The 22426-nt window shown below is 41.7% G+C and overlaps 1 protein-coding gene across 1 annotated transcript in view; it reads left to right on the plus strand.

Annotated features, from left to right (window-relative positions):
- Positions 1-22426, plus strand: part of ADGRG2 (adhesion G protein-coupled receptor G2) — a 130164-nt gene that overhangs the window by 65918 nt on the left and 41820 nt on the right. The window contains exons 4-7 of the mRNA XM_064364479.1: positions 13668-13703; positions 16267-16314; positions 16413-16436; positions 17925-17963. Of these exons, the coding sequence (XP_064220549.1) occupies positions 13668-13703; positions 16267-16314; positions 16413-16436; positions 17925-17963 (147 nt within the window). The remainder of the gene's footprint in view (positions 1-13667; positions 13704-16266; positions 16315-16412; positions 16437-17924; positions 17964-22426) is intronic.

The following is a 22426-nucleotide window of genomic DNA, read 5'->3' on the forward strand; positions in this document are numbered from 1 at the left end:
TCTCGAGATCTGATGTTTTTATATGGGATTTCCCTTTTCACTTGGCCCTCTCTTTTGCCTGCTGCCATGTAAGATGTCCCTTTGCTCTTCCTTTGTATTCCACCATGACTGTGAGGCCTCCCCAGCCATGTGGAACTGTGAGTCAATTAAACCTCTTTCCTTTATAAATTACCCAGTCTTGGGTATGTCTTTATCAACAGCATGAAAACAGACCAATACGGTTATTGTATTAACTACCGACATAAGCAGTAATTACTGTGTATTCCTCTCAATACTTTAACACTACCTATAAAGTATGTCCTATTACAGTTATCTTCATCCCTGTTTTTCAGCTGGGAAACTGAAGTGCAGATGCATTAAGTAAGTAGTCAAAATTACATAGTTAGCAAATGGCACAGCCAGGATTTGGACCTAGGCCATCCTGGTCTTTGGAATCTAGGCTCTTAACCTACCTGCCATACTGCATTCTTCCGGGGTGCAGGACAGGGTCACATGGACTGGGGGAGCTCAGTAGATTAACTGCTGGCAGGCCGATTCCTGTTTCTTCCCCACTCTCACATCCCAGTGACGCCCCGAACCCCCTCACTTTTGCCTTAGAAGAAGCTGTTGAACCTCTCTTTCATGCCAGCTTCCCAAGCATGGGTTCAATTCCTCATCATGTCTTGCCCCATCTACTCCATAGCTTACTCTCTGGCCTTCCCACTTCAGATTTCCCTCATTTATTTCATAGTTATATAAAAAAACATTGTTTTATGTCAGGAACAGGGGCAAGGGGGAGGGGAGAATGGGGAGTTATTGTTTAATAGGTATGCGGTTTTGGTTTGGGAAGATGCAGCAGTTCTAAAGATAGAAAGTGGTGAAGGTTACATGAAAATGTGGACATAATGTAACCAAACCGTACGCTTAAAAATGGTTAAGATGAGGCCGGGGCAGTGGCTCATGCCTGTAATCCCAGCACTTTGGGAGGCTGAGGAGGGCAGATCATCTGAGGTCAAGAGTTCAAGACTAGCCAGGCCAACATGGTGAAACCCTGTCTCTACTAAAAATACAAAGATTAGCAGAGCATGGTGGTGGGCACCTGAAATCCCAGCTACTAGGGAGGCTGAGGCACGAGAATCACTTGAACTCAGGAGGTAGAGGTTGCAGTGAGCCAAGATTGTGCCACTGCACTCCAGGCAGGGCAACAGAATCAGACTCCATCTCAAAAAAAAAGAAGGTTAAGATGGTAAATTTTATGTGTTGTGTATATGTATGTGTATATATACATTAAGACGTATATATGTGTATATATAGACATAAACATATATGTTTATATGTATAAAACATGTATATATATGTAACATATATAATTGTGGTTTTATATATGTAAGTAATATATAATAAATGTAAAAATAGTATAATTGTCTTGAAATGTACCTTAAAAAGGCTCTACTGCTCCTCCTCCCCCACGAGATAAAGCCCACATTTCTTAGCATAGCTTTCAGTACTTGATCGTCTGGCTCATGTGCCATGCAGGACTCTAGCTTGGCCACCATCTTTTTGTGCAGATAACCTTGTGATCAACCACTCCTCTTTGGCCTTTCTCCTGGAAAGACACCATAGAACTGAGAGCTGTTATCCAGCCTTGCCGATTACCACGGAAGTAGCAGGAATGATGCGTTGATGAGGAGATAGACTCACAGACAGCCTCTCAGGTGGCCAGACAGCCTAGAGTGAATGGAGATGCTATGGCTTGGTAGAAGAGGTATGGGCTCTGAAGTCAAACGAACCTGAGTTTGAGTTCAGGCTTACCATTAAACATTCTGTGAAATGAGGATGATCGTCTCCTGTTGTAGGGCTGTTGTGAGGATTATTAGCGATCATGTCCCAAATATAGCGTGTATTCACTTATAAGATACATATTGTGAATTCTCTTTAGCACAGACTCAGTTAACTAAGTTTAGAAAGTAAGACATAGGTGGTAGTCCAGTTATCGATTTCTGTGTTACAAACCACCCCAAACTTGGTAGCTTAATACAACGTCATTTCATTTGCTCACAGATCTGTAATTTGAGCAGAGCTCAGCAGGAAGGCTCGTTCCTGGTTCACGTGGAATCAGCTGGGGCATTTTGGCTGAGGGCTGGATGCTCTGCTTCCAAGATGGCCCACGCACATGTCCGGCAAGTTATTGCTGGCTGTTGGCTGGGAGCTCAGTGGAAGCTGACGACTAGGGAACCTCAGTTCCCACGTGGCCTCTCTACATGGCATGGGTTCCAAGGATAAGAGAGAGGGAGAAACAGAGAGAGTGAGAGCAAGCAGGCAGAAGCTCTGTTGCCTTTTGTGACCCATCCTCTGAAGCCCGTAGTGTTACTTGCACCATATTCTCTCAGTCAAGGCCCACCCAGGATAAGAGAAGGGGATATAGATTCCACCTCTTGACAGAAGAGTGGCAAAGTTCTGGAGGACCTTGTGGGATAAGAAGTATTGTTGTGGCCATTAATGGAAAATGCAGTCTGCCACCAGGGATTTTCAGCTTCTAGTAAGGCTTTGGACTTGGAACCCATAGGGAAATGATTTCTGAGGTTTAAAGAGTGTCATGAGCAGCATGTGCGACATGGAACCAGGAGGTAGGGGACATGAGTTTTAATCCTGTCGCCACGCAGCAGTCTCTTCTTACACAAAGCACTCACCTGGGGCCCTGGAGTTGTCGTTTGTAACCAGATGATTCCCTCTTTCTCTAAGATTGTGAGGTCCAGGCACTGTCCGTTCCAACTTCAACAGGTCAGCTGTGGCTGAATCAGTGCTTCTCCATCTATCCTCTTTTCACATCAGAATTGCTAGAGGAGCTGTCAAAAATGCAGATGCCCAGGTTGAAATGATCAGGGGTGGGATCTGGACATCAGTCATTTATTTAAAGAAAATATTTTTTTAGAGATGGGGTCTTGCTGTGTTGCCCAGGCTGATCTCAAACTCCTGGCCTCAAATGATCCTCCCACCTAAGCCTCCTGAGTAGCTGGGACTTGAGGCATAAGCCACCATGACTGGCTACATCAGTAATTTTTAAAAGCTCCCTGGGGATGATATTAACGACAGGCCAGGGTTGAGAATCGCTGAGCTCCGCCATTGTGTCCGTCTAAGTGTGTACAAGAAGTCAGTCAAGGAACCCAAGTGTAGCAGTTGCTCTTCGTGCCCGTCACATCCCTTTGAGCCATCTGTGAGATCAGCCCCAGAGTGTGTGGATAGTTCTGTGCTCGAAGGCTTCTACTACCTGCCTCTGGGGTTTCCCCTGAGCCATGGCAGCCTGCTCAGCTGTCACAGGAAGAGCCCAGGAGTGCTGGGGAGGTAATGGCCCAGGAGCAGATGTCAACTGTTGGAGAAGGGGGCCCTGGATAAATGCCGCAGCCTCCTGCCCTTCCTATAGACAATTCTGGAAGGCATTCTCTATGCTTTTCAGAGGTCCCTTTGGATTTAAGCTCCCACTGTCCACAACAAACGGCCCAAAACTTGGCTTCCATCCTTCCCTGTCTCTTTCTTCCTGCTCCTTCACCCGTGTTTCCTGGAATTACCTCCCAAATAATTTGCTTGCACGCCAGTCTTGATCTTAGGCCCTGTGACCCAGAGAACCTACACTAAGATGCCAAGTGATCACGGCTCAATGATGAACTGGCGAAGAGTGCTGTGAGCTTAGGGAAAACTGCTCTCTACACCCGAACCACTAGTGCCCGCCCCCCTGCCACCTTTCCAGGCGCTTCTGCACTTAAAACTTCCATAAGGGACTCTTGCTAACCCATACACGACAGATGCTTTGGTGAGAAGGATCGTGCCAGCAGGCTAGCAGCAGAATCACTCTAGACACTAGCAGGGGCGGGGAGGAGAAGGTTTCTTTCTTCACACTGTATCTCTTCTGGAGGAAGCAGAGATAACCCGAGAGTAGGGATGTCCAATCTTTTGGGGCCACATTACAAGAAAAATTGTCTTGGGCCACACATAAAATACACTAATACTAACGATAGCTGATGAACTAAAAAAAAAATCGCAAAAAAATCTCATAATTTTTTTTTTTTTGACGAGTCTTGCTCTGTCACCAGGCTGGAGTGCAGTGGCGCAACCTCCGCCTCCTAGGTTCAAGCGATTCTTCCACCTCAGCCTCCCGAGTAGCTGGGACCACAGGCACGTGCCACCAAACCCAGCTAATTTTTGTATTTTTAGTAGAGATGGGGTTTCGCCATGTTGGCCAGGATGGTCTCGATCTCTTGACCTCATGATCCGCCCGCCTCAGCCTCCCAAAGTGCTGGGATTACAGGTGTGAGCCACTGCGCCCAGCCAAAAACATCTCATAATGTTTTAAGAAAGTTGATGAATTTGTGTTGGACCACATGTGGCCCGTGGGCTGCAGGTTGGAGAAGCTTGCCTAGGGCATGCATTCTCATTGGGGACACTATCATCCTGTTGGGGTAAAGACTGGTACTTGGTAGCAAAAGGAAACAAACAGCTTATGTATTACACAGGACCAGGACTAGGGTGAGGCAAGTCAGGGGGCCAGGGAAGAAAATATTAAGGATACAGGCACTCCCAGGGCTGTGCATGTCTGCACATACATGAACATGTTAACTTGCTTGATGGCAAGGAGCCTGTGCATAAAGAGATGAAAAGGATCAGGCAGAGGCAGAAGGTGTTCCAATTTGAAATAGACTGGTCTGGAACAGCCTCTCGGAGAAGGTAACATTTGAGTAAAATGAGTAGGAAGCGTTGGAGCAAACCAAACGGCCCTCTAGGGAAAGAGTGTTCCAGGCAGGTGGAACAGCAAAGGCAAAGGCCCTGAGGCGGGAATATGTTTGGTGTGTTGGAGAAACAGCAGGGAATCTCCAGGATGGCTGAGTGAGGGGAGGGCAGAAGATGAGGTTAGAGTAGAGAGCTGTCTGTTTCGTGGGAATGATGGGGAGATTCCATTGAGGAGCACAGGTATAAGGCCAGTGTCATCAGTGTCCAATAAAGGCAAGTCTGCCTCCCGCCTTCCCCACCCCTGAAGTACCAAACATTATTTACAGTCATGAGACTGAAATAGCTCTAGAAGCTACCAGCCTTCGGAAGTTAAACCAATCACTTCAGAAGTGAACACAAATCATGGCAAGCATTCGCAAATGAAAAGCACAGCCAAGACGCTCCATTATCAGCACTGGCCAGGACCAGCAGCCTAGATTGCCAGCCATGTGTCTAGTTTCAGGGGCACTGGGAAAGGGGAATGATCCCCCAGTATCCTCTACTGGTCAGAGTTAATTTCAAGGCTCTCATTCTTCCTAAAGTGCACATCCCTCCCGGTGGAGCTCAGTGGACACCCAGTAGGTCACTGGCTCTTCCTTCTCTTCAGCCCACCCCCCAGGATGAGAAGCAGCCTAGTGTAGTGGAGCCGGAGAGCCTGCCTCACATCCTATGTCTGTCCTTTTACATGTCATCTTGGGCAAGTTACTTGACTGCTCTTTTCTTCCATTTCCCTATCTGGAAAATGGGAATAACATACCTCATAGGGTTGTTATGAGGACTAAATGAGCTCATATTTATGCAGCGCCTGGTCATATAGTAATGGTGCGTAAGTGCTTGTTAATTAAAAATAGACTCCCTTTTGGGACTCTACTCTTTCCAGGAAAAAATGCATATGAACGCATTTGCATTTTATTTCAGGGCATTTATGGACACTCCAAAATGCATCCCGTGGACCCTTGGGGAAGGGGCAGTTCATAATGCCCCAAGAGAACCAGGATGAGTTCTGGAGGGGTTAAGAGCCAGGGGGATGGGTGGGCGATACTGTGCAAAGGCAGGAGAAAAGCAAGAATTAGGGGCTCAAGAACACATTTCACCTTCTTCCCGTTCTGGCCAGAGACCACCTAGAACTACTGATCGCTTGAACTTTGGGAAGTTCCATCAGCTAAGAGCTGAAGTTTTCTTTAATGATGTCATTATTAATCATTTAATAAATATATTATGTAAGAGTACTTATTAAGCAGTATCACAGCACGAGTAAACATGTTTCGGATGTGCCAAATTAGAAATGTTTTCATTCAGTTTTGGGGGTTATGTAGTAAACTCTGAAAATGCAGTTCCTGGAAGACAGTCTGTTATCCCAAGCCCTGAAGAGCCAGTGTAATACCAACAAAAATATTGTTCTGTTCGGAATTCCCATATAAGAGTGCCTAGGCGTGGTGGCTTGTTTTTAATTATCTCTCTATGGAGCAGTAATTCAATCCAGAGGAGGACTGCCACCAGATTACAAGTTTAAGTCGGGTTGAAAATATTCATGCAAGGAGGGCTAGTCGTAATCTTTTTAGATCCACTCCCAAAGAGTAAGCCTTTATCTTTCCCATCCAACTTGGGGAAGAATGTGCTAGAAGTAAATACTCATAGTGTAACCACAATCGTAGCTGTAAGATAACCATCTCACATTTGAAGTCTTAATATCTACCACAGTGTCAAACAGCAGGGAGAAAAATGAAAACTTCAGAAACACCCAGACATGACCTTGCATAACTTTGGTGCAGGTGGTTTATTTGGGAGGTGATCCCAGGAATGAGAAGTGAAGGAGCAGGCATTAGGAAAAGAGGAAAGGTCAGTACCAGGGATGTTATTGAGGTCACCGCTGTAGGCAATGGGGGCTCACAATGGCTGACTTTTTCGTGCCATTTCCAATATGTATTTGGGTGGGCATTTCAGCATACATTTGTAAGACCTGTTAAGGCATCTATCTGCTGTGATCACCCACAATAACTACTCAAAGGTCAGAATCTGAGTCATAGTCATCCAAGAAGTATTCTCGAGTCTTTCCTTTGTTGACTGCATTAGTCATTTTGCCTTGTTACTTTCAGATCCATTCCCCATCTTTCCCTTACTCTGTATCACAGGGACCTGACTGCTTGCAGTATCTTTCATGTCTCCTTACCAACTTGCTTCCAGCTAGGTTCAGCCAGTGGATGGCAGGGACAGGAGATTGGAGTGTAAGAGGAAAGGGGAACTCAGGGGATTTCTCCCCCTCTCTGTTTGGCTGGCATCTAATGGAAGCTGTACCTCTTCCATGATTCCAGTCTCACTGGACAGACCCCCTCCAACATCCTGTGGCCTGAATTCCTGCCCCATGGCGTTGTTCACTGGGATCTGGTAACATCACCTCCCTTCTTTGCTCTTCCAGCGTCTTCCTGCTGTTGCTGACCTCTGGATTGTTCCAGTTCTTCACCTGTGTACCATTTCCCTGTGTTACATTCCTGCTCTTGAACTACCCATCATGGGTCCCTGACCAATCTCTGAATGATGGAGATTTCCTAAGGATTTCATTAGTCATTGCAAAAGTATTTTAGGACATCAACCACAAACAAGACACTGGACTAGATTGCTGGAGGGTAATAAATAATCAAACGGCTTAGTGTCTAGTTGGGTAAACAAGGCACACAGTGGAAAAGTTACATGACATCTGTCCACATAAGTGAATGAATGATGTAGTCAATGAATACCTGAATATATAGAGAGGAGAGAGCCAGCTCCATCATCTTTTCTAACCAGGGCATGCTTTAGAGGGCCAGGGAGCCGACATAAAGCGGTCATCTCCCAAAACTTACAGTTTTGTAAAACAAGGTGAAAAATTGGAATTTTATTTGAAATTTCTTGATTTTTAAATGTTGGTGAATAATTCAAATTTTCAATAACTTGGAGCTGGGCATGGTGGCACACTTCTGTGGTCCCAGCTACTCAGGAGGCTAAGGCAGGAGGATCACCTGAGCCCAGGAGTTTGAAACATCTCTGAAAAAAAATTTTTTTAAATAGCCAGGTGTAGTGGTATGCACCTATAGTCCCAGCTACTCAGGAAGCTGATGTGGGAGGATCCCTTGAGTCCATGAGTGGTAGGCTGCAGTGAGCTACGACTGCACCACTGCACGCCAGCCTGGGCAACAGAGCAAGACCCCGTCACTAAAAAAAATAATAATAACAGAAAACTCCAGCATGATTCCCACTGTGTAGACAAGATAAAACTTGTTTGGAGGCTGAATTGAGACTATGGGTGTACAATTGGTGGATGGATTACTATATGGGGGAAGAAACTGGATGCGAAGAATGTTAGGATTCTTTCCAATGAGAAGGTTCTAGGGTTCTAATTTTTCACCTAGGTATAAGGTAACGATGGCCTGGGTGTGGAAGAGGGCAGTGAGCATGGGGAGGAGGGACAGATGAGAGATTAAGGAAGACTACTAATAAGACCCTAAGGCCAGGTGCGGTGGCTCACACCTGTAATCGCAGCACTTTGGGAGGCAGAGGTGGGCGGTTCACTTGAAGTCAGGAGTTCGACACCAGCCTGACCAACATGGTGAAACCCCATCTCTACTAAAAATTCCAAAATTAGCCGGGTGTAGTGGGAGGTGCCTGTAATCCCAGCTACTTGGGAGGTTGAGGCAGGTGAATTGCTTGAACCCGGCAGGCAGAGCTTGCAGTGAGCCAAGATCACATCATTGCACTCCAGCCTGGGCAACAGAGCAAGACTCTGTCTCAGAATAATAATAATGCCCCACATTTCTGTATTCATTTATGGTCTACAGAGTTTGTCATTGGAACCAGGATACAGTAGAGCCTCAGAGGTTAGGTTCAGAAGTCAAGCTGCCTACAAGCAATGATTCAGGCCTACAAGCAATGATCTGTGAGGCCTTGAACAAGTTTCTAAACCTCACCCAGCCTCAGTTTCTTGAGCATTAACAAGGAATGATACTGATGTCACCTACCTCTCCAGGGTTGAGGAGTCTTTCCGTGGCATCACTCTGACCCACTCTTCTGCTTTCCTCTTCCACTTTTAAGAACTCTTGGACTAGACTGAGCCCACCCAGGTAATCCAGGATGATCAATCCGTCTCAGGATCTCAGTGTCCATCACGTTTGCAAAGTTGTTGGCTGGGTAAATAATAAAGTTATTTGAAGTCCGTCGCATGGTAAGCCTGGATCACAGGAAGCTTGGATCAGTTTTTGCTATTCCTGTTATGCCGTGTACGTTCTCTCTTGAGAATCCTTGCAACAGCCCCATGATACAATGAGAAGACTGCCCAGGATGCAATGAGTGGATATGGAGGTGGGAGGCGGGGATGGGGAGGAGTCGGGAGCAATGACCAGAGAGTTAGCATCTTGGTTTGTAGACTCGGCTCTATTGTTAAAAGTAACTTTTTGTTTCTGGGCTCTCCACTTGACCCCTGTAGGATTTTCACTCTTGAAGGGCGGTTCCTGGCAACTCATTTTCCATAATTTAGGAAACTGGGTTTCTGAGTATGGTGGAAAGACTAATGGCTCCCCAAAGATGTCCATATCCTAAAGTCCCCGGAAGCTGTAAATATGTTACCTTACATGGCAAAAGGGACTTTGCAGGTGTGATTAAAATGAAGACCATGAGGTTATCATGGATTACTTGGGTGGTCCTAATAGAATCACACCAGCTCTTAAAAGTGAAGAGAATCAGAGTGATGCCACCTGAGAAAGACTCCCTGGCCCTGGCCCATCATGGCTGGCTTTGAAGATGGAGGAATGGGGCATGAGCCAAGAAATGTGGGGGGCTTCTAGACTCTGGGAATTGAGGGAATGGCCCTCAATTTATTGCTAGCAAGAAAATGAGAACCTCGGTCCTACAACCACAAGGATTTGAATTCTGCTCATCCTGAATCAGCAGGAAACAGGTTCTTTCCTAGAGTTTTCAGAAAAGAATGTGGCCTAGCATCATCGGCAGCATTGATTTTAGTCTGGAGAGACCCCTACTGGACATCTGGCCTGCAGAACTCTGCGATAACAATTTTGTGTTTGAAGCCACTAAGTTAATGATACAGCAGCAACAGCAAACCAGTACTGAAGTTTTCAACTTAAATGTTTGGCTGGTGTTCCTGGCAATACTACAGAGTTCAGGAACCGATCAAGTGTGGAAATGATCTGGGGTGATGAGGGATGAGTTCTTGGATACATTGAGTTGGAGAAGCAGTGACAGTGAGACGTTCATATGGCAGTGCTCAAACCACACTTGGCCATGTGGGATTAGAGTTTGGAAGGTAGTGGCAATAACTGAAAAAAAAAAAAGTGCCTGGGAGGGGAGGTGGGGAAAAGAGACTCCATCAAAGGGGCCAGTTTCTTGAGTTTCCAGTTCGTCTGGCTCCATTTGTCTTCCATTCTAAGCCAAACTCCTGCTCATCCTAATTGGGATATATGGACTTTGTTTAAAAAAAATCACTAGGGAGTCATACTGAGTAAATTTTATAGACGCAGCACCATAATTTTATTTATTGACTTAAATTGAGACTTCCATAAATGAATAATGCTTGATAATTGGCTCTTTGTAGGTTCCAAAGGAAAATCTGAAAATTTTAAATGTTTTTCCTTTCTTTGTTTATGAATCTTTTTAACAATGGAAATGTTTTGTCTCCTAAGAGTGGCATGGAGCTCAAATCTATGACTCACTGGACATGACGACCACCTTCTTAGTTGAAACAAATGTGAAGTGAGTTAGGAGCGGGCCCAGGAGAAACATAAGTTGATCCTCAGGAAAGAGTAAGGCCTGTGGAGATACCTCTAGATTGGACCAGGAATGAGGTGGAGCGTCATAATGAGACAGAAAAACTGAATAAATGTTAGTCACTGAGCAGCTGGGTTCCTAAAGGAAAAAGAAATGCCAAAAAAAAAAAAAAAAGAACAGCAAAGAACAATTTTAAAATCTCCAGCTTTAATTTACTAGATTCCCTCCCTTCATCAAAGTAGACTGCGTCTTTCCTGTCGGGAGTTACCGAGAGCCCTGCACATTTCAAGATGAAAGAGACCAGCCCTGGGCTGGTCCAACCTCTCTTCTCCATTTTTTTTTGAAACAGAGTCTAGTTCTGTCGCCCTGGCTGGAGTGCAGTGATGTGATCTCGGCTCCTGGGTTCAAGTGATTCTCATGCTTCAGCCTCCCGAGTAGCTGGGATCACAGATGTGCACCACCACGCCTGGCTAATTTTTGTATTTTTAGTAGAGACGGGGTTTTGCCATGTTGGCCAGGCTGGTCTCAAACTCCTGGCCTCAAGCGATCCTCCCGCCTCGACCTCCTAAAGTGCTGGGATTACAGATGTGAGTCACTGCGCCCGGACTCATGTACATTTTGATCAAGTTTCAGCTCTTGATTATGAGTCCATGCCTATCAAACCTGTCTACTCGGGGATGGCGGGCCGGTTTTATGAGTTTCCCAGAAAACTTCCTTCTCTGCCCTGGCTCTTCTCTTACCTTTGAGTTGACCTTTTTTTCTAATAAGTAAGAAAGAGGTGAAACTGAAATCAGCCCCCTGTGTGTACACAAATCAACAGATTTGGCAGTGGAGAAGGTTGGAACTATGGCCAGCCACTGGGCAAAATTGTCAGTGAAGCAGCGTTAGCCTCTGTTGCTCTTCAATGGCACTCTCCATCCCTCTTCTCTGGTACCTAACTCTTCCCAGGTGCCTGCCGCTCTTCAGTTTACCCACCCACACTCACAGGTGTCATTCTGAGGGTAGTCCATATTGAATGTTCATTTTTCCCAGGGCCTTCCCACGTTGCCCAGTGCGGTAGCTCTTTGCTGGATGATGACATGAATTCACCCAATTCAGATGAACTCATACTAAGATGTGAATGACTGATGACCCCTTAAGTGCTCCCAAAGGTATCTTTTAAATTAACCCTTTCAGGCTGGGCATGGTGGCTCACACCTGTAATCACAGCACTTTGGGAGGCTGAGGTGGGAGGATTGCTTGAGCCTCAGTAGTTCAAGACCAGCCCTGGCAACATAGTGAGACCTCCGTCTCTACAAAAAAAATTTTTTTAATTAGCCAGGTGTGGTGCATACCTATGGTCCCACCTACTCAAGAGGCTGAAGTGGGAGGATCACTTGAGCCTGAGAGGTCTGAGGCTGCAGTGAGCCACAATTGCACCACTGCACTCCAGCCTGGGCAACAGAGTGAGATCCTGTCTCAAAAACAAAACCCTTTAAAAGCTAACTCAGCAGACTCTGATTAGTGGAATATTAAAGTAGCACGAGAGATATGGAAGAACAGAGACTAAGGAAGAAGTAACTCCCATTAAAACAGGGCACCAAAGCAGCTAACCGCTTGCCTACATTTGCCTTATTGGCTGCAGGGTAACTGGGGACCTTGAGCACTCATTCAGTCCTGCTTTCAAGCAGAACTACGATTGTAGTTATCCCAGAAAATAATCAGTACCCTACCATCATTTTGGGAAAATAGGCTCCTGGAGCCTACCAGGTACATTTCACTGTGCAATGTTAGTTTGCAAACATACTTATTCTTTCCTACTAATTAAATCTCAAAATACCATTGTGAAAATAATTATGCCTTTGTAATTAATTTTTAAAAAATGTACAAAACCCATGTGGGTCAGTGTTTGGGGATGTAACACTTCAAAGGGTAGTGTAAATTGGTCCAGATTTTCTCTAGGGCATTTTGCAAACAACATTTATAGAATTTCTGAAAGAAATAGCCACATGTGTATGTAAAAATTTTGCCAAAAGGATTTACTGCAGTGTTGTTTGTAATCATGAAAAATCGTACGCACCAAAATGTCCATTAAGAGGAAGTTTGTTATATAGATCAATGGTACATACAATAATTGAAGTGCTAGTCAGCCATCATAGCTGGTGTTGTGGAAAACTGATGATATAAAATGATTTTCAGGATATGTTGTCATAAGAAAAATCAAGTTATAAATACTTGTGTGTGATATAGTCTTTATCATACATATGCATACATATATACACATATAAACATATGTGCATATATCTGTATATGTGGATATACATACACATAGAAAATAATATATACTAACATGTTAATGTCATTTTTCTCTGGGTGGTGAAATTATAGGTGGTTTTTATTTTCTTCTTGCTTATTTGTAATTTCTAAAGTTTCTCCAATAAGCATGTATTATTTTCATAGATAGAAATATAGAATTACTTTTCTTTTAAGGGATCTGAGCATTTTCCCCAAATAAATAACTCAGCAGCTCCTGTAGTTTATAAACCCAGAGGTGTCTGATCTAGTTTAACTCATAAGAAAGAAATTGCTTAATAGACATGGCGTCTGCGCTCAAAAGCAGCACAGTTAATGGAGGTTTAATTTATGCAAACATACGCATTTACTTTTCCACATTTTTATGAATATTAGCCAACAACTGAAGTTCATTCATCATTTTCACTTTGAAATGAGCTAAACCATTATATAACAAAATATATGGAGCACCAGCAACACTTCAAAATTGGAAGGATGGCCTCACCAAGGGTAGGTCTTTGTAGAGAATTAAAAAGTATTGATTAGGCTGTTGAAAATAGTAGTAAATTAGCATACTGCCCTCTTTTGGTAGCTATTTGTAATTCAGCTTCCATTCACTTCCATTAAAGATGTTTATCTCCTCCAAAGGTGTGCATAAATTAAGCTAATTTTATTTTTTAAAATATTGTGTACGTTTGAGGTTGATGGCATGATGGGATGGAGTACATATGGATAGTGAAATGGTTACAGTAGTGAGGCTGATAAACAGATCTATCTCACTTTTTTTAGTGACGAGTAGCTAAAACCTACTTATTTGACAAAAAATCCTTAATACAATACAGTTTTGTTGATTGTTAGTCCTCATGAAACTAAACTAATTCTAAATCACCTCTTTTCCTCAACAGATGATACTGATAATTCCAGTTCGTCATCACCACCTGGTAAGTTTTTTTTTGTTTTTTTTTTTTAAGAACTTTAGGGAATTTCAGGAAAATATTTTTCTATAAGTTCTCTATGAAACATGGCATGTAGTCAGGTACAACAAAATTGTTTTCCTCCAAGAAACTTAATTTAATGATGTCATTAAGTCTACACCTGAAAAATCCATAGCAAACATAGACCAGAGGACAGCCATATTGATCCGTCCATGTTGCTGGGCAAAGCCAGGCACCAAATCACAGGGGACTAAATGGTGAGTTTTCTTTACAGTAACTACTTAAGCTCATCAGTTATTTTTTAGTATTCGAGTTCACAAGTCTCTTGAGTATCAAGAACAAAACATGCCAGGTGTTTTTACATTTAAGGGAGGAGATGAAATGTTCAGTTAAATATACACCCTCAGTACCTCCACTGAAAGGATATTTTTCACTAGAATTCTAAGGGCTTCGCACTCGCTAGAATAGGAAGCCAAATACATTAGAGAGAGATTTATAACAAGAACCCAGATTGGCGGGAGCCAGGAACAGAACCCGAATTCAAGACTGCTAGCTGGAATGGGACCTTAGGGATAAAGTGGCCCAGCCCTCTCCCTAAGTTGATGAGTTAATGAAGCCTGGAGTGGCTGAGGAACTTCTCTAAGATCACACAGCTCCTTGCTCCATGTCACACACAGGCAGCACATGGCTTCTCTGACTCCTACTTCTGTATTCTTGCAGGTACACCATCTATTTCAGAACAATCTTTTATAATAAGGAATGAGTCAACTCACATTCTCTCTGTAGTTGTGTGCAAATGAGCTTCTACTGTTATTGAATCATTATTTAAATCCAATTAATCAAAATAACTATGACTTCTCATGTACTACTATGTACCTGGAAGTCTCTAGATACCTCCTCCTTCTCCTCTCGATCTTGCAACATAGGAAATATTCGTGTTATAGATGAGAAAACTGAGGCTTGGGAAAGATAAAGCATGCTCATATTCACACATTCTCTGGAGCCAGACGACTGGAGTTTTAATTTGGCCACTATCCCGCCTTCATTGGTAGCTGTGTGGTTTTGGGCTAGTTCCTTTAACCTTTCTGTGCCTCAGTTTCCTTGCCTGTAAATTGGGGAGAATAATAGTACCTGCTCGTCGGGTAGTTGCGAAGACGGAATGAGATAACACATGTGCCAGGCACAGTGTAAACCCTTGGTAAGTAGTAACTATTATTTTTACAAGTTTTTGAGTAATGGGGCAAAGATTCAAACCCAAGACTGCAAGCCTGCAAAGCCCAAGCAATTTTGATCTTGCCAGTTTGCCCCCTAGTTGTTAAACTTCTAGGACACCATGAACCACTGTATTTTTCTTCCAATAGAATAGCCCTCAGCAAACTGAATCATGGTGATATCTGCAAAATCTTGTTTGCATGGAATAGGGAATGGGGCTCTGGGGGGACACACTGGGTCTAGTCACAGCCTGGGTTCTGGGTGCCCTGGGGGAGAGCAGTGCAAACTGGCAGGTAGGAGCCAGTGTAGCATCGAGGGATGGATGGGCAGCCGTGCCCACAAGTCTCTTCTTTGGAGAGAGTGTCACCATTCATGAACATTCGGAAGAATTAATAGTCATTCCTTAAAAACTAGTTGTCGCCGATTATTTTGTTCTGCCCCAAGGGCAAAGGATTCTGTATCTATGCTTTGAATCTTATTGCTCAGGAACTGTCTTACTTCTCAGGAAATATCCTTGGTAATTTAAGAAATGAATAAATGTAGTAAATGACAAAATATGGAAACAATAATGTGGACAGACAGGGTGTGTGTGTTTCAGCCAATGCATGAGCAGTCTAAAACAGACAGGCCAGCCAAAGTGCCTTGACACACCCAGATTTTGTCCATACCAGCTGAAAATCAGGCTCCCTACTGCAAAACTTATTTTACTTGTAAAATTTTTGTGTTTGCTCTTCCCATGTTTAGGTAGATGTCTAGCCATTGGATCTTTTAAATATCTAAACATGCAAAATGTGTGTAGTAGATTGGCTTCTTAGCTTAAGTGGAGTCATTCCACAGGAAGTTTATCACTTCATTAATTGCCTTAATAGCAGCCATATTTTAAAGTAACTTACCAGGAAATCCAGTTTGGTAGTACAGTATTGAGTGGTAACAACTTTTTTAATCCTAAATTTACTGTGGAAAGAGTTGCTAGGCATCCTTATAACAGAATGGCACCAGCGTGCCAATATATTTCATGATTGTAGTTCAGCAAGTTATTTCAAATGTTTTCTAGAATGCTCTAGCTGAAAAAAATTTAAAGTAGTATTTCTTGTATATTGGGCTGGGATTCCACAAGTAGTTAGTTAGCAAGCTTCATGATCATGGGTCTCAGGTTCACTCATCTTGGGTTCTTTTTCTGCAATTCTCTGATTAAATGTGTACTCACCGAGTGTTTACGGGACATGCAGATTTAACGACGTCTTGGTCTGCTAGTGTGTTTTCTACTTCTTTTCATAATTACATCTCAAAAGTTTTAACTCTTTGAAAATTGACAATTGTTTCAAAGTATTTATTTAAATTTTTTTTTCTCCTGCAGCTAAATTATCTGTTGTCAGTTTTGCCCCCTCCTCCAATGGTACTCCAGGCAAGATTTTGAAAAAATTTAAACCTAGATTTAGCCCAATTTGTTAAAGTTTTGTTTTAATTATACCTTTGTATTGTTTTTCTCCTCGGGACAAAAAGAGGTTGAAACGACAAGCCTCAATGGTAAGAATTTTTCTGAAGCAAGTGAAAATTGATGTTAATATGAATAGAAGTATAATGAATGGTGTTGAAGTTTCCATTTCTAAATTATTTCTGAATACATTGAGTGGTGTCAAATAACCCCAAACAAAAACCCAAAACAAAACTTGTTATCATTAAACTTTCTGATTAAATGATAACATTCTTACAATCATGGAGGGAAGAGAGCCTTCCATCACTCTAATTGTTAGCTAAAAAAGAAAAGAAATATTGATCACATTTCGAATTCTCCATTTCCCTTGCCGTCCAACACAATGCTAGCAAGTTTCACATGACAGATTGTTTAAATGTGAAAAGCACATCCAGTAACTGAATATGATTCAGCATGGATTTGGAGGCACAGCGCATTCAAAAACAGCCTTTTTACAGATGATTTGATCAATTTTTAAATAGTTTGAAATGGAAAAAAAAAGAAAGGCCTCCCCATCATGCTAGAGAAAAGGGCAAAGAAGTGGGCTGTATTCAAGGGAAGGGGGCCGAGCAGTACATTCTGTTCCCTCTAATACATGAGCAGAATGGCAGACAGCCTTCCTTCCATCTCTTTGCGATGAAACCCCAACATTTTCACAAGCCCTTGGTTAAAATCAAATCTTACCATGTAGTTGGTGGTTAAGGAGCTAAACAATCATAGATGTACCTCATACTAATCAAAACTGGTTTAAATTCATATTTGGCTCAATGGGAAGGGCCAGATGTTATCATTTTTATGTACAGTTACTTTTCACAGTGAAAATAATATCTTCAATTTAGCTCTGGTGCAGTTTTGGGATTCCATTGTGTGTGTGTGTGTGTGTGTGTGTGTGTGTGTGTGTGTGTGTGTTTGTTTTAAGTATGATCATGTATTAAGTGCCTTTTGGTTTTTTCCTAAAATTTCATCCAGAATCATAAATTCTGGAATGATTTGCATTTAAAGAAATGCCAATAGAATAGATTTTAAATCAAACAGGATCCAAATGAGAATTTCTTAAAAGTTAGTAGAATGTAATGGTCATTTACTCCAAATTTAAGCTAGAATTATTTAAAATTGCTTTATAAGAGTATACCGCTGGTAAAAATGTATTATGCATCCACAGGGCTATATATTAAAATCAGTATTAATGTTGGAAATACCATATTCCTTAGAGACTTTCATTATAATAGAGAAAAAAGGGACAAAATATTAACAATATAGATGAGTTTATTTAAATCTAATAGTTACAGGAGTGTTACTAAGTGTTTAGAGATGTAATTTGCATTTGAATGAATGAGTATTTACTCAGGAATTGTCTCGGGGGTTGGAGAATGGAGTAGTGACAGGATGGGTAGTAAAAACATTCAGTGGTGTCAGTTGACTTTTGCAAAACTAACTTCTTCCAGATTTGGGGAAAAGGGAAACGTTTAAAGAACCTAGGGAGACACACATGTTTGTAAACGGTGCCAGTAGTTATGCTAATTTTTATTCTTTTATTTCAGATGTTACTTCAACCTTCTTATCTACTTTAAACCAAACAGGTAATGTCAAGTGATTTCTAAATGTAATAGCTTCTTCTGCAGCCTCTTGAGTTTCTCGCTGGTGTGGTCTACTGGGTTACTAAAGAGTCTTCTTTTGTCTCCGTGCCCTCTTTCCTGTGCTTTCAATCATTCATTTATGACTCCTTTTACTTTGACATTCAACTATAATTGTCACCACCCTGCCACACTTCCAGCGATGATGGCCATAGCACTCCATTTTAAATAGCATGTATTATTTTTGTGATTCTAATAGTGATACATGTTAGCTCATAAAAATGGGGAACATAGAGAAATACAAAGAAGAAAATACAAATCATCTTTAATGTTACTTTCCTAAGATTATGACTGTTAACAATGTGGTCTATTTCCATTCAGTATCATTTATACATATATTTATATACATATCCTCTTATATCCTTTGCAAAATAGTCATAATTTACATAGATTTTTGTATCTTGCCCTTTTGACTTAATATTACGTTAGAAGTATCTTCCAGTGGCCCTTACTATTATGACTTGATGATATTCCATTGTGTACCATATGTTGAACTTTAAAGTTGTTTCTATCTTTTTAATAGAAGTTATTGCAATGAACATTCTGGCGCCAACATCTTTGCATTCATCTCTGATTTCTATCGGATACATTCCAAGGATTGGAGTGTGCAAGGATTGCATTCTAAGGGTCAGCAGTATGAATACTGTAAGACCCTTGATACCTCCTGCCCAGTTACCTTCTAGAAAGGTTGTGACCAGTGGCATTCACGTCCGCAGTGGATGAAAATGTCTGTGTCACTGTACTTTTGCTGAGACTGTATCATATATTATTAAACCTTTCTCTTAACTCTTAGGTTTTATTTTTCATTCTTGATTATTAACGAGGTTACCCAAGAAGACTTCAGTTACCAAAAGCAGAAGTTCATTTCACGATTGTTTTTTGTTTGCTCTGGAAAGGAAACTATCAAGGCAAACAAAATAATATATTTAAAAGATTCTTAATGACAGTGCAAAGTGCTGTCAGCCTTCATAATTACCACCCATCATTGCCCATGGGTCACACATTGAAACCTGACAGTTTCAGAAACCTCATTTGTGTGTCTTTGTTACTGATAAGTTTCTGCCAGAATAACATCATCATTCTTAAGTACGTATCCAATCTCTGAGCTTGGCCTTTTCTTCAGAATTTGCCCATCCACCCTAGGTGACAGAGCTTCTGTGCAAATCTATGCCCTGAACACAGCCTCTTTCTATTGGGCATTTTTACAGCAAAGATTTCTGTACCCGGTTCTCCATTATTTGGGGAATGAACCATGGGCTCTCTCCTGAAAAAGTGTTTGGAAGACATTTTTAAAGTTTGCTCCTTCAGGGCATGTTAATATTTGCCTGTGAGTCGCTGACTTCGAACAGTCCTGGTTCTGCTGTGGGCGTGTTATGTGACTGTATGGATGTGTATGGATGATCTTGACCTCTCTGAGAATAGCATTCTTCATCAATACACTGGGGATAGTATTATGTTAACTCCTCAAGAAGATATTAAGACACTTGATTGTAGAGTAGCAATATTTTAAATCCCATGTGACTGCTTCATGTTAATTTTTACTCTGAATCACCTGCTCTTTATAACCTGTTACCCGAAGGTCCTGATAGTGGCTTAATTCTACATATCTGAAGTGTATCCATATCATTTGTCTAGCAGCAGTGCATGGAAATGAAATTCTAAAGTAGAATTACACAAGCAGTGGGGTGTGTACTGGGTGGACTCTAGCTGGGTAAACATGGAACTCCAACTCCCAGACCCACCCTGTGCCAACGCTACATGAGCCATGGATGCAGTTCCCATTCATTCTGCTGCTGAGATGACCGACAGTGTCTTAAAGATGTCAACAGTGTGACTTTTTCCAGCACTTCACTAAAATGATACTCATGGCAAATTGTTTTTAAAAAACAAGCAATAATTCTGCTCTAATATTTAAGTTGTTTCTTTGCAGAAAAAACTAAAATCACTATAGTAAAAACCTTCAATACATCAGGTATGACTTATTAACAATATCAAGACTTTCTTTTTTATGACTAAAATCAAAGTAAACAAATGGCTGGTGTTTATGATTTCTTTCTCTTTTTTCCAACCTTTTCAAGATAAAATTCTGTTCTTAATGAACAGATGTGTATGCACTGGGTACCTGAAGTCGTACTAGGTGTTTGGGGCTATATAATAATGATCAGACACAGAGCCCACCCTCAAGAATCTTCCAGTCTATGGGGGAAGACAAGGCAAACAAATAGATAACTAATATGAACATGTATGCAGATAAAGGCAATGATTATGCAAGTATTACTGACATGGTTAAGAGGCATAGGAGTAGAGGGGGATGCAATTAAGGAAGAAGTTAGAGGAATGAACTTCAATTTATTTTTTTTTCTGAGACAAGGTCTCACTCTGTCACCCGGGCTGCAGTGCAGTGGTGTAATCATAGCTCACTGCAGCCTTGACCTCTTTGCTCAGGTGATCCTCCCACCTCAGGCTCCTGAGTAGCTGGGGCTGCAGGCTTGTGCCACCAAGCCCAGCTAATTTTTGTATTTTTTTGGTAGAGATAGGATTTCGCCACATTTCCCAGACTGGTCTCAAACTCCTGGACTCAAGTGATCTGCCCGCCCCAGCCTCCCAAAGTGCTAGGATTATAGGCATGAGCCACTGTACCTGGCCAAATTCTTTTTAAATCAAAGAAAACGTATACTTTTAAGTTTCTATACAAGACTAAGCACATAAAGGCTTCTGACTGATTTCAAGCAGGGGTTGGCAAACTATCACCAATGGGCCAAATTGGTCTCACTGCCTGTTTTTGTGAATAAAGTTTTATTGAAACACTACCATGCCCCTTTGTTTACATATTCTCTATAGCTATTTTTCTGCTGCATAAAACACGAGTGGTTGCAACAGAGACCATATGACCCACAAAGCTTAAATACTTACTATCTGACCCTTTAGAAAGTTTTCTCACTCATGATTTAAGGAATGACCTGTGGCCATGTACATAGAGGAGATTACAGAGGAGAACCCTAGCAATAGGAAAGAAAATTCTCAGAATGAATGAACAGCAAGAAGACACGTCTCTGGAAATGATGTGTGGCTAAAATTTAGAAATAGATGAGATGATCGAATGAAAAGCTTAGTAAGTAATACAGCAATGGTTTAAAGGACATTTATAGCTTAATTACCCATTACAGAAGCTATAAATTCTATATTTGCGTAGTATATGTGTTATAGTGAGTTCTGTCTATAAGCAAATATACCTGCTTATAGACAGAAGAAGAAATCTTTCTCTTCTGGTGGGAGTAACACTGCTTTGAAACAATACAAAAATCTAAGTGGGTGTTGAACAATGAGAAAATACGTGGACACAGGGATGGGAACATCACACACTGGGGCCTGTCAGGGGAGTGGGGGCTAGGGGAGGGATAGCAGGGGGTGGAGGGGTAGGGGAGGGATAGCATTAGGAGAAATACCTACTGTAGATGACAGGGTGATGGATGCAGCAAACCGCCATGGCACGTGTATACCTGTGTAACAAACCTGCACGATCTGCACATGTACCCCAGAACTTAAAGTATAATAAAGTTTTTAAAATCTACAGATCTGGTAATTTGGGGTACCTAAATTTAATTTTCTCTCAAAATCAAAACTCATAGCTATAGGCATCTTCGCTAAAGCATGATGCCTATGTATCAATAAATCACACTAGCAGAAACCATATCACATGCACTAACTCAAATTGTAATTTTAATTTTTACCCAAACTAGTTTTCTCATAGCAATGAACTAAGGATTTGTAATGTGCGATGGAAATAAACTAGCAACTGGGCATTGCACACATAATTCTGACCAAACAAGACCTAACAAGGAGACAAAAAAAGGTCTTAATACAACAGGTTTTTCCCTTGGCAGTTTGTTTAATACATCATCAACATTTGCTCCTCCCATGTACTATGGATTTCTTATGCTTTGCCAAAAGGATGCAATTAATGAAGGAAGGCTTTTTAGAGAAGTAAACCTTGAGCCCTTTTCAAATTGAAGAAGAGATACACTTCTCCTCTCACCAAAGGATAAAGTTTTTCTCAGGTTAATACATATAAAGTTTTGTTCTGATGCTCATTTTATCTCCCAGTCATCTCTGTCTCCTTTGTATGTCTGTGTGGTCTGTTGTCCTGGTCATCACTCCTTTTTGCCCTCACCAATAAGTAGATAAAAAATGCTTTTTATATACTGGCCAGTATCATCCACTAGATTGTAAGCTCCTTGAGGACAGGGTCTATATTTGGAAACTCCTAAAGCCTGTAGAATATGGTAGGTGCTCAGCAAATATGTTTTGACTTTTGTAGTTTGTGCCCATGAAACAATATTATGACATGAATGTTATTTCATGCATACATTTGAGTAAAGAGCTAGGATTAACACTAGGTGTTCATGGAC

Source organism: Aotus nancymaae, unplaced genomic scaffold (assembly GCF_030222135.1).
Source record: "Aotus nancymaae isolate 86718 unplaced genomic scaffold, 86718_ANA_hifiasm-v0.15.2.pri h1tg000058l, whole genome shotgun sequence".
In the NCBI taxonomy this organism is placed as follows: domain Eukaryota; kingdom Metazoa; phylum Chordata; class Mammalia; order Primates; family Aotidae; genus Aotus; species Aotus nancymaae.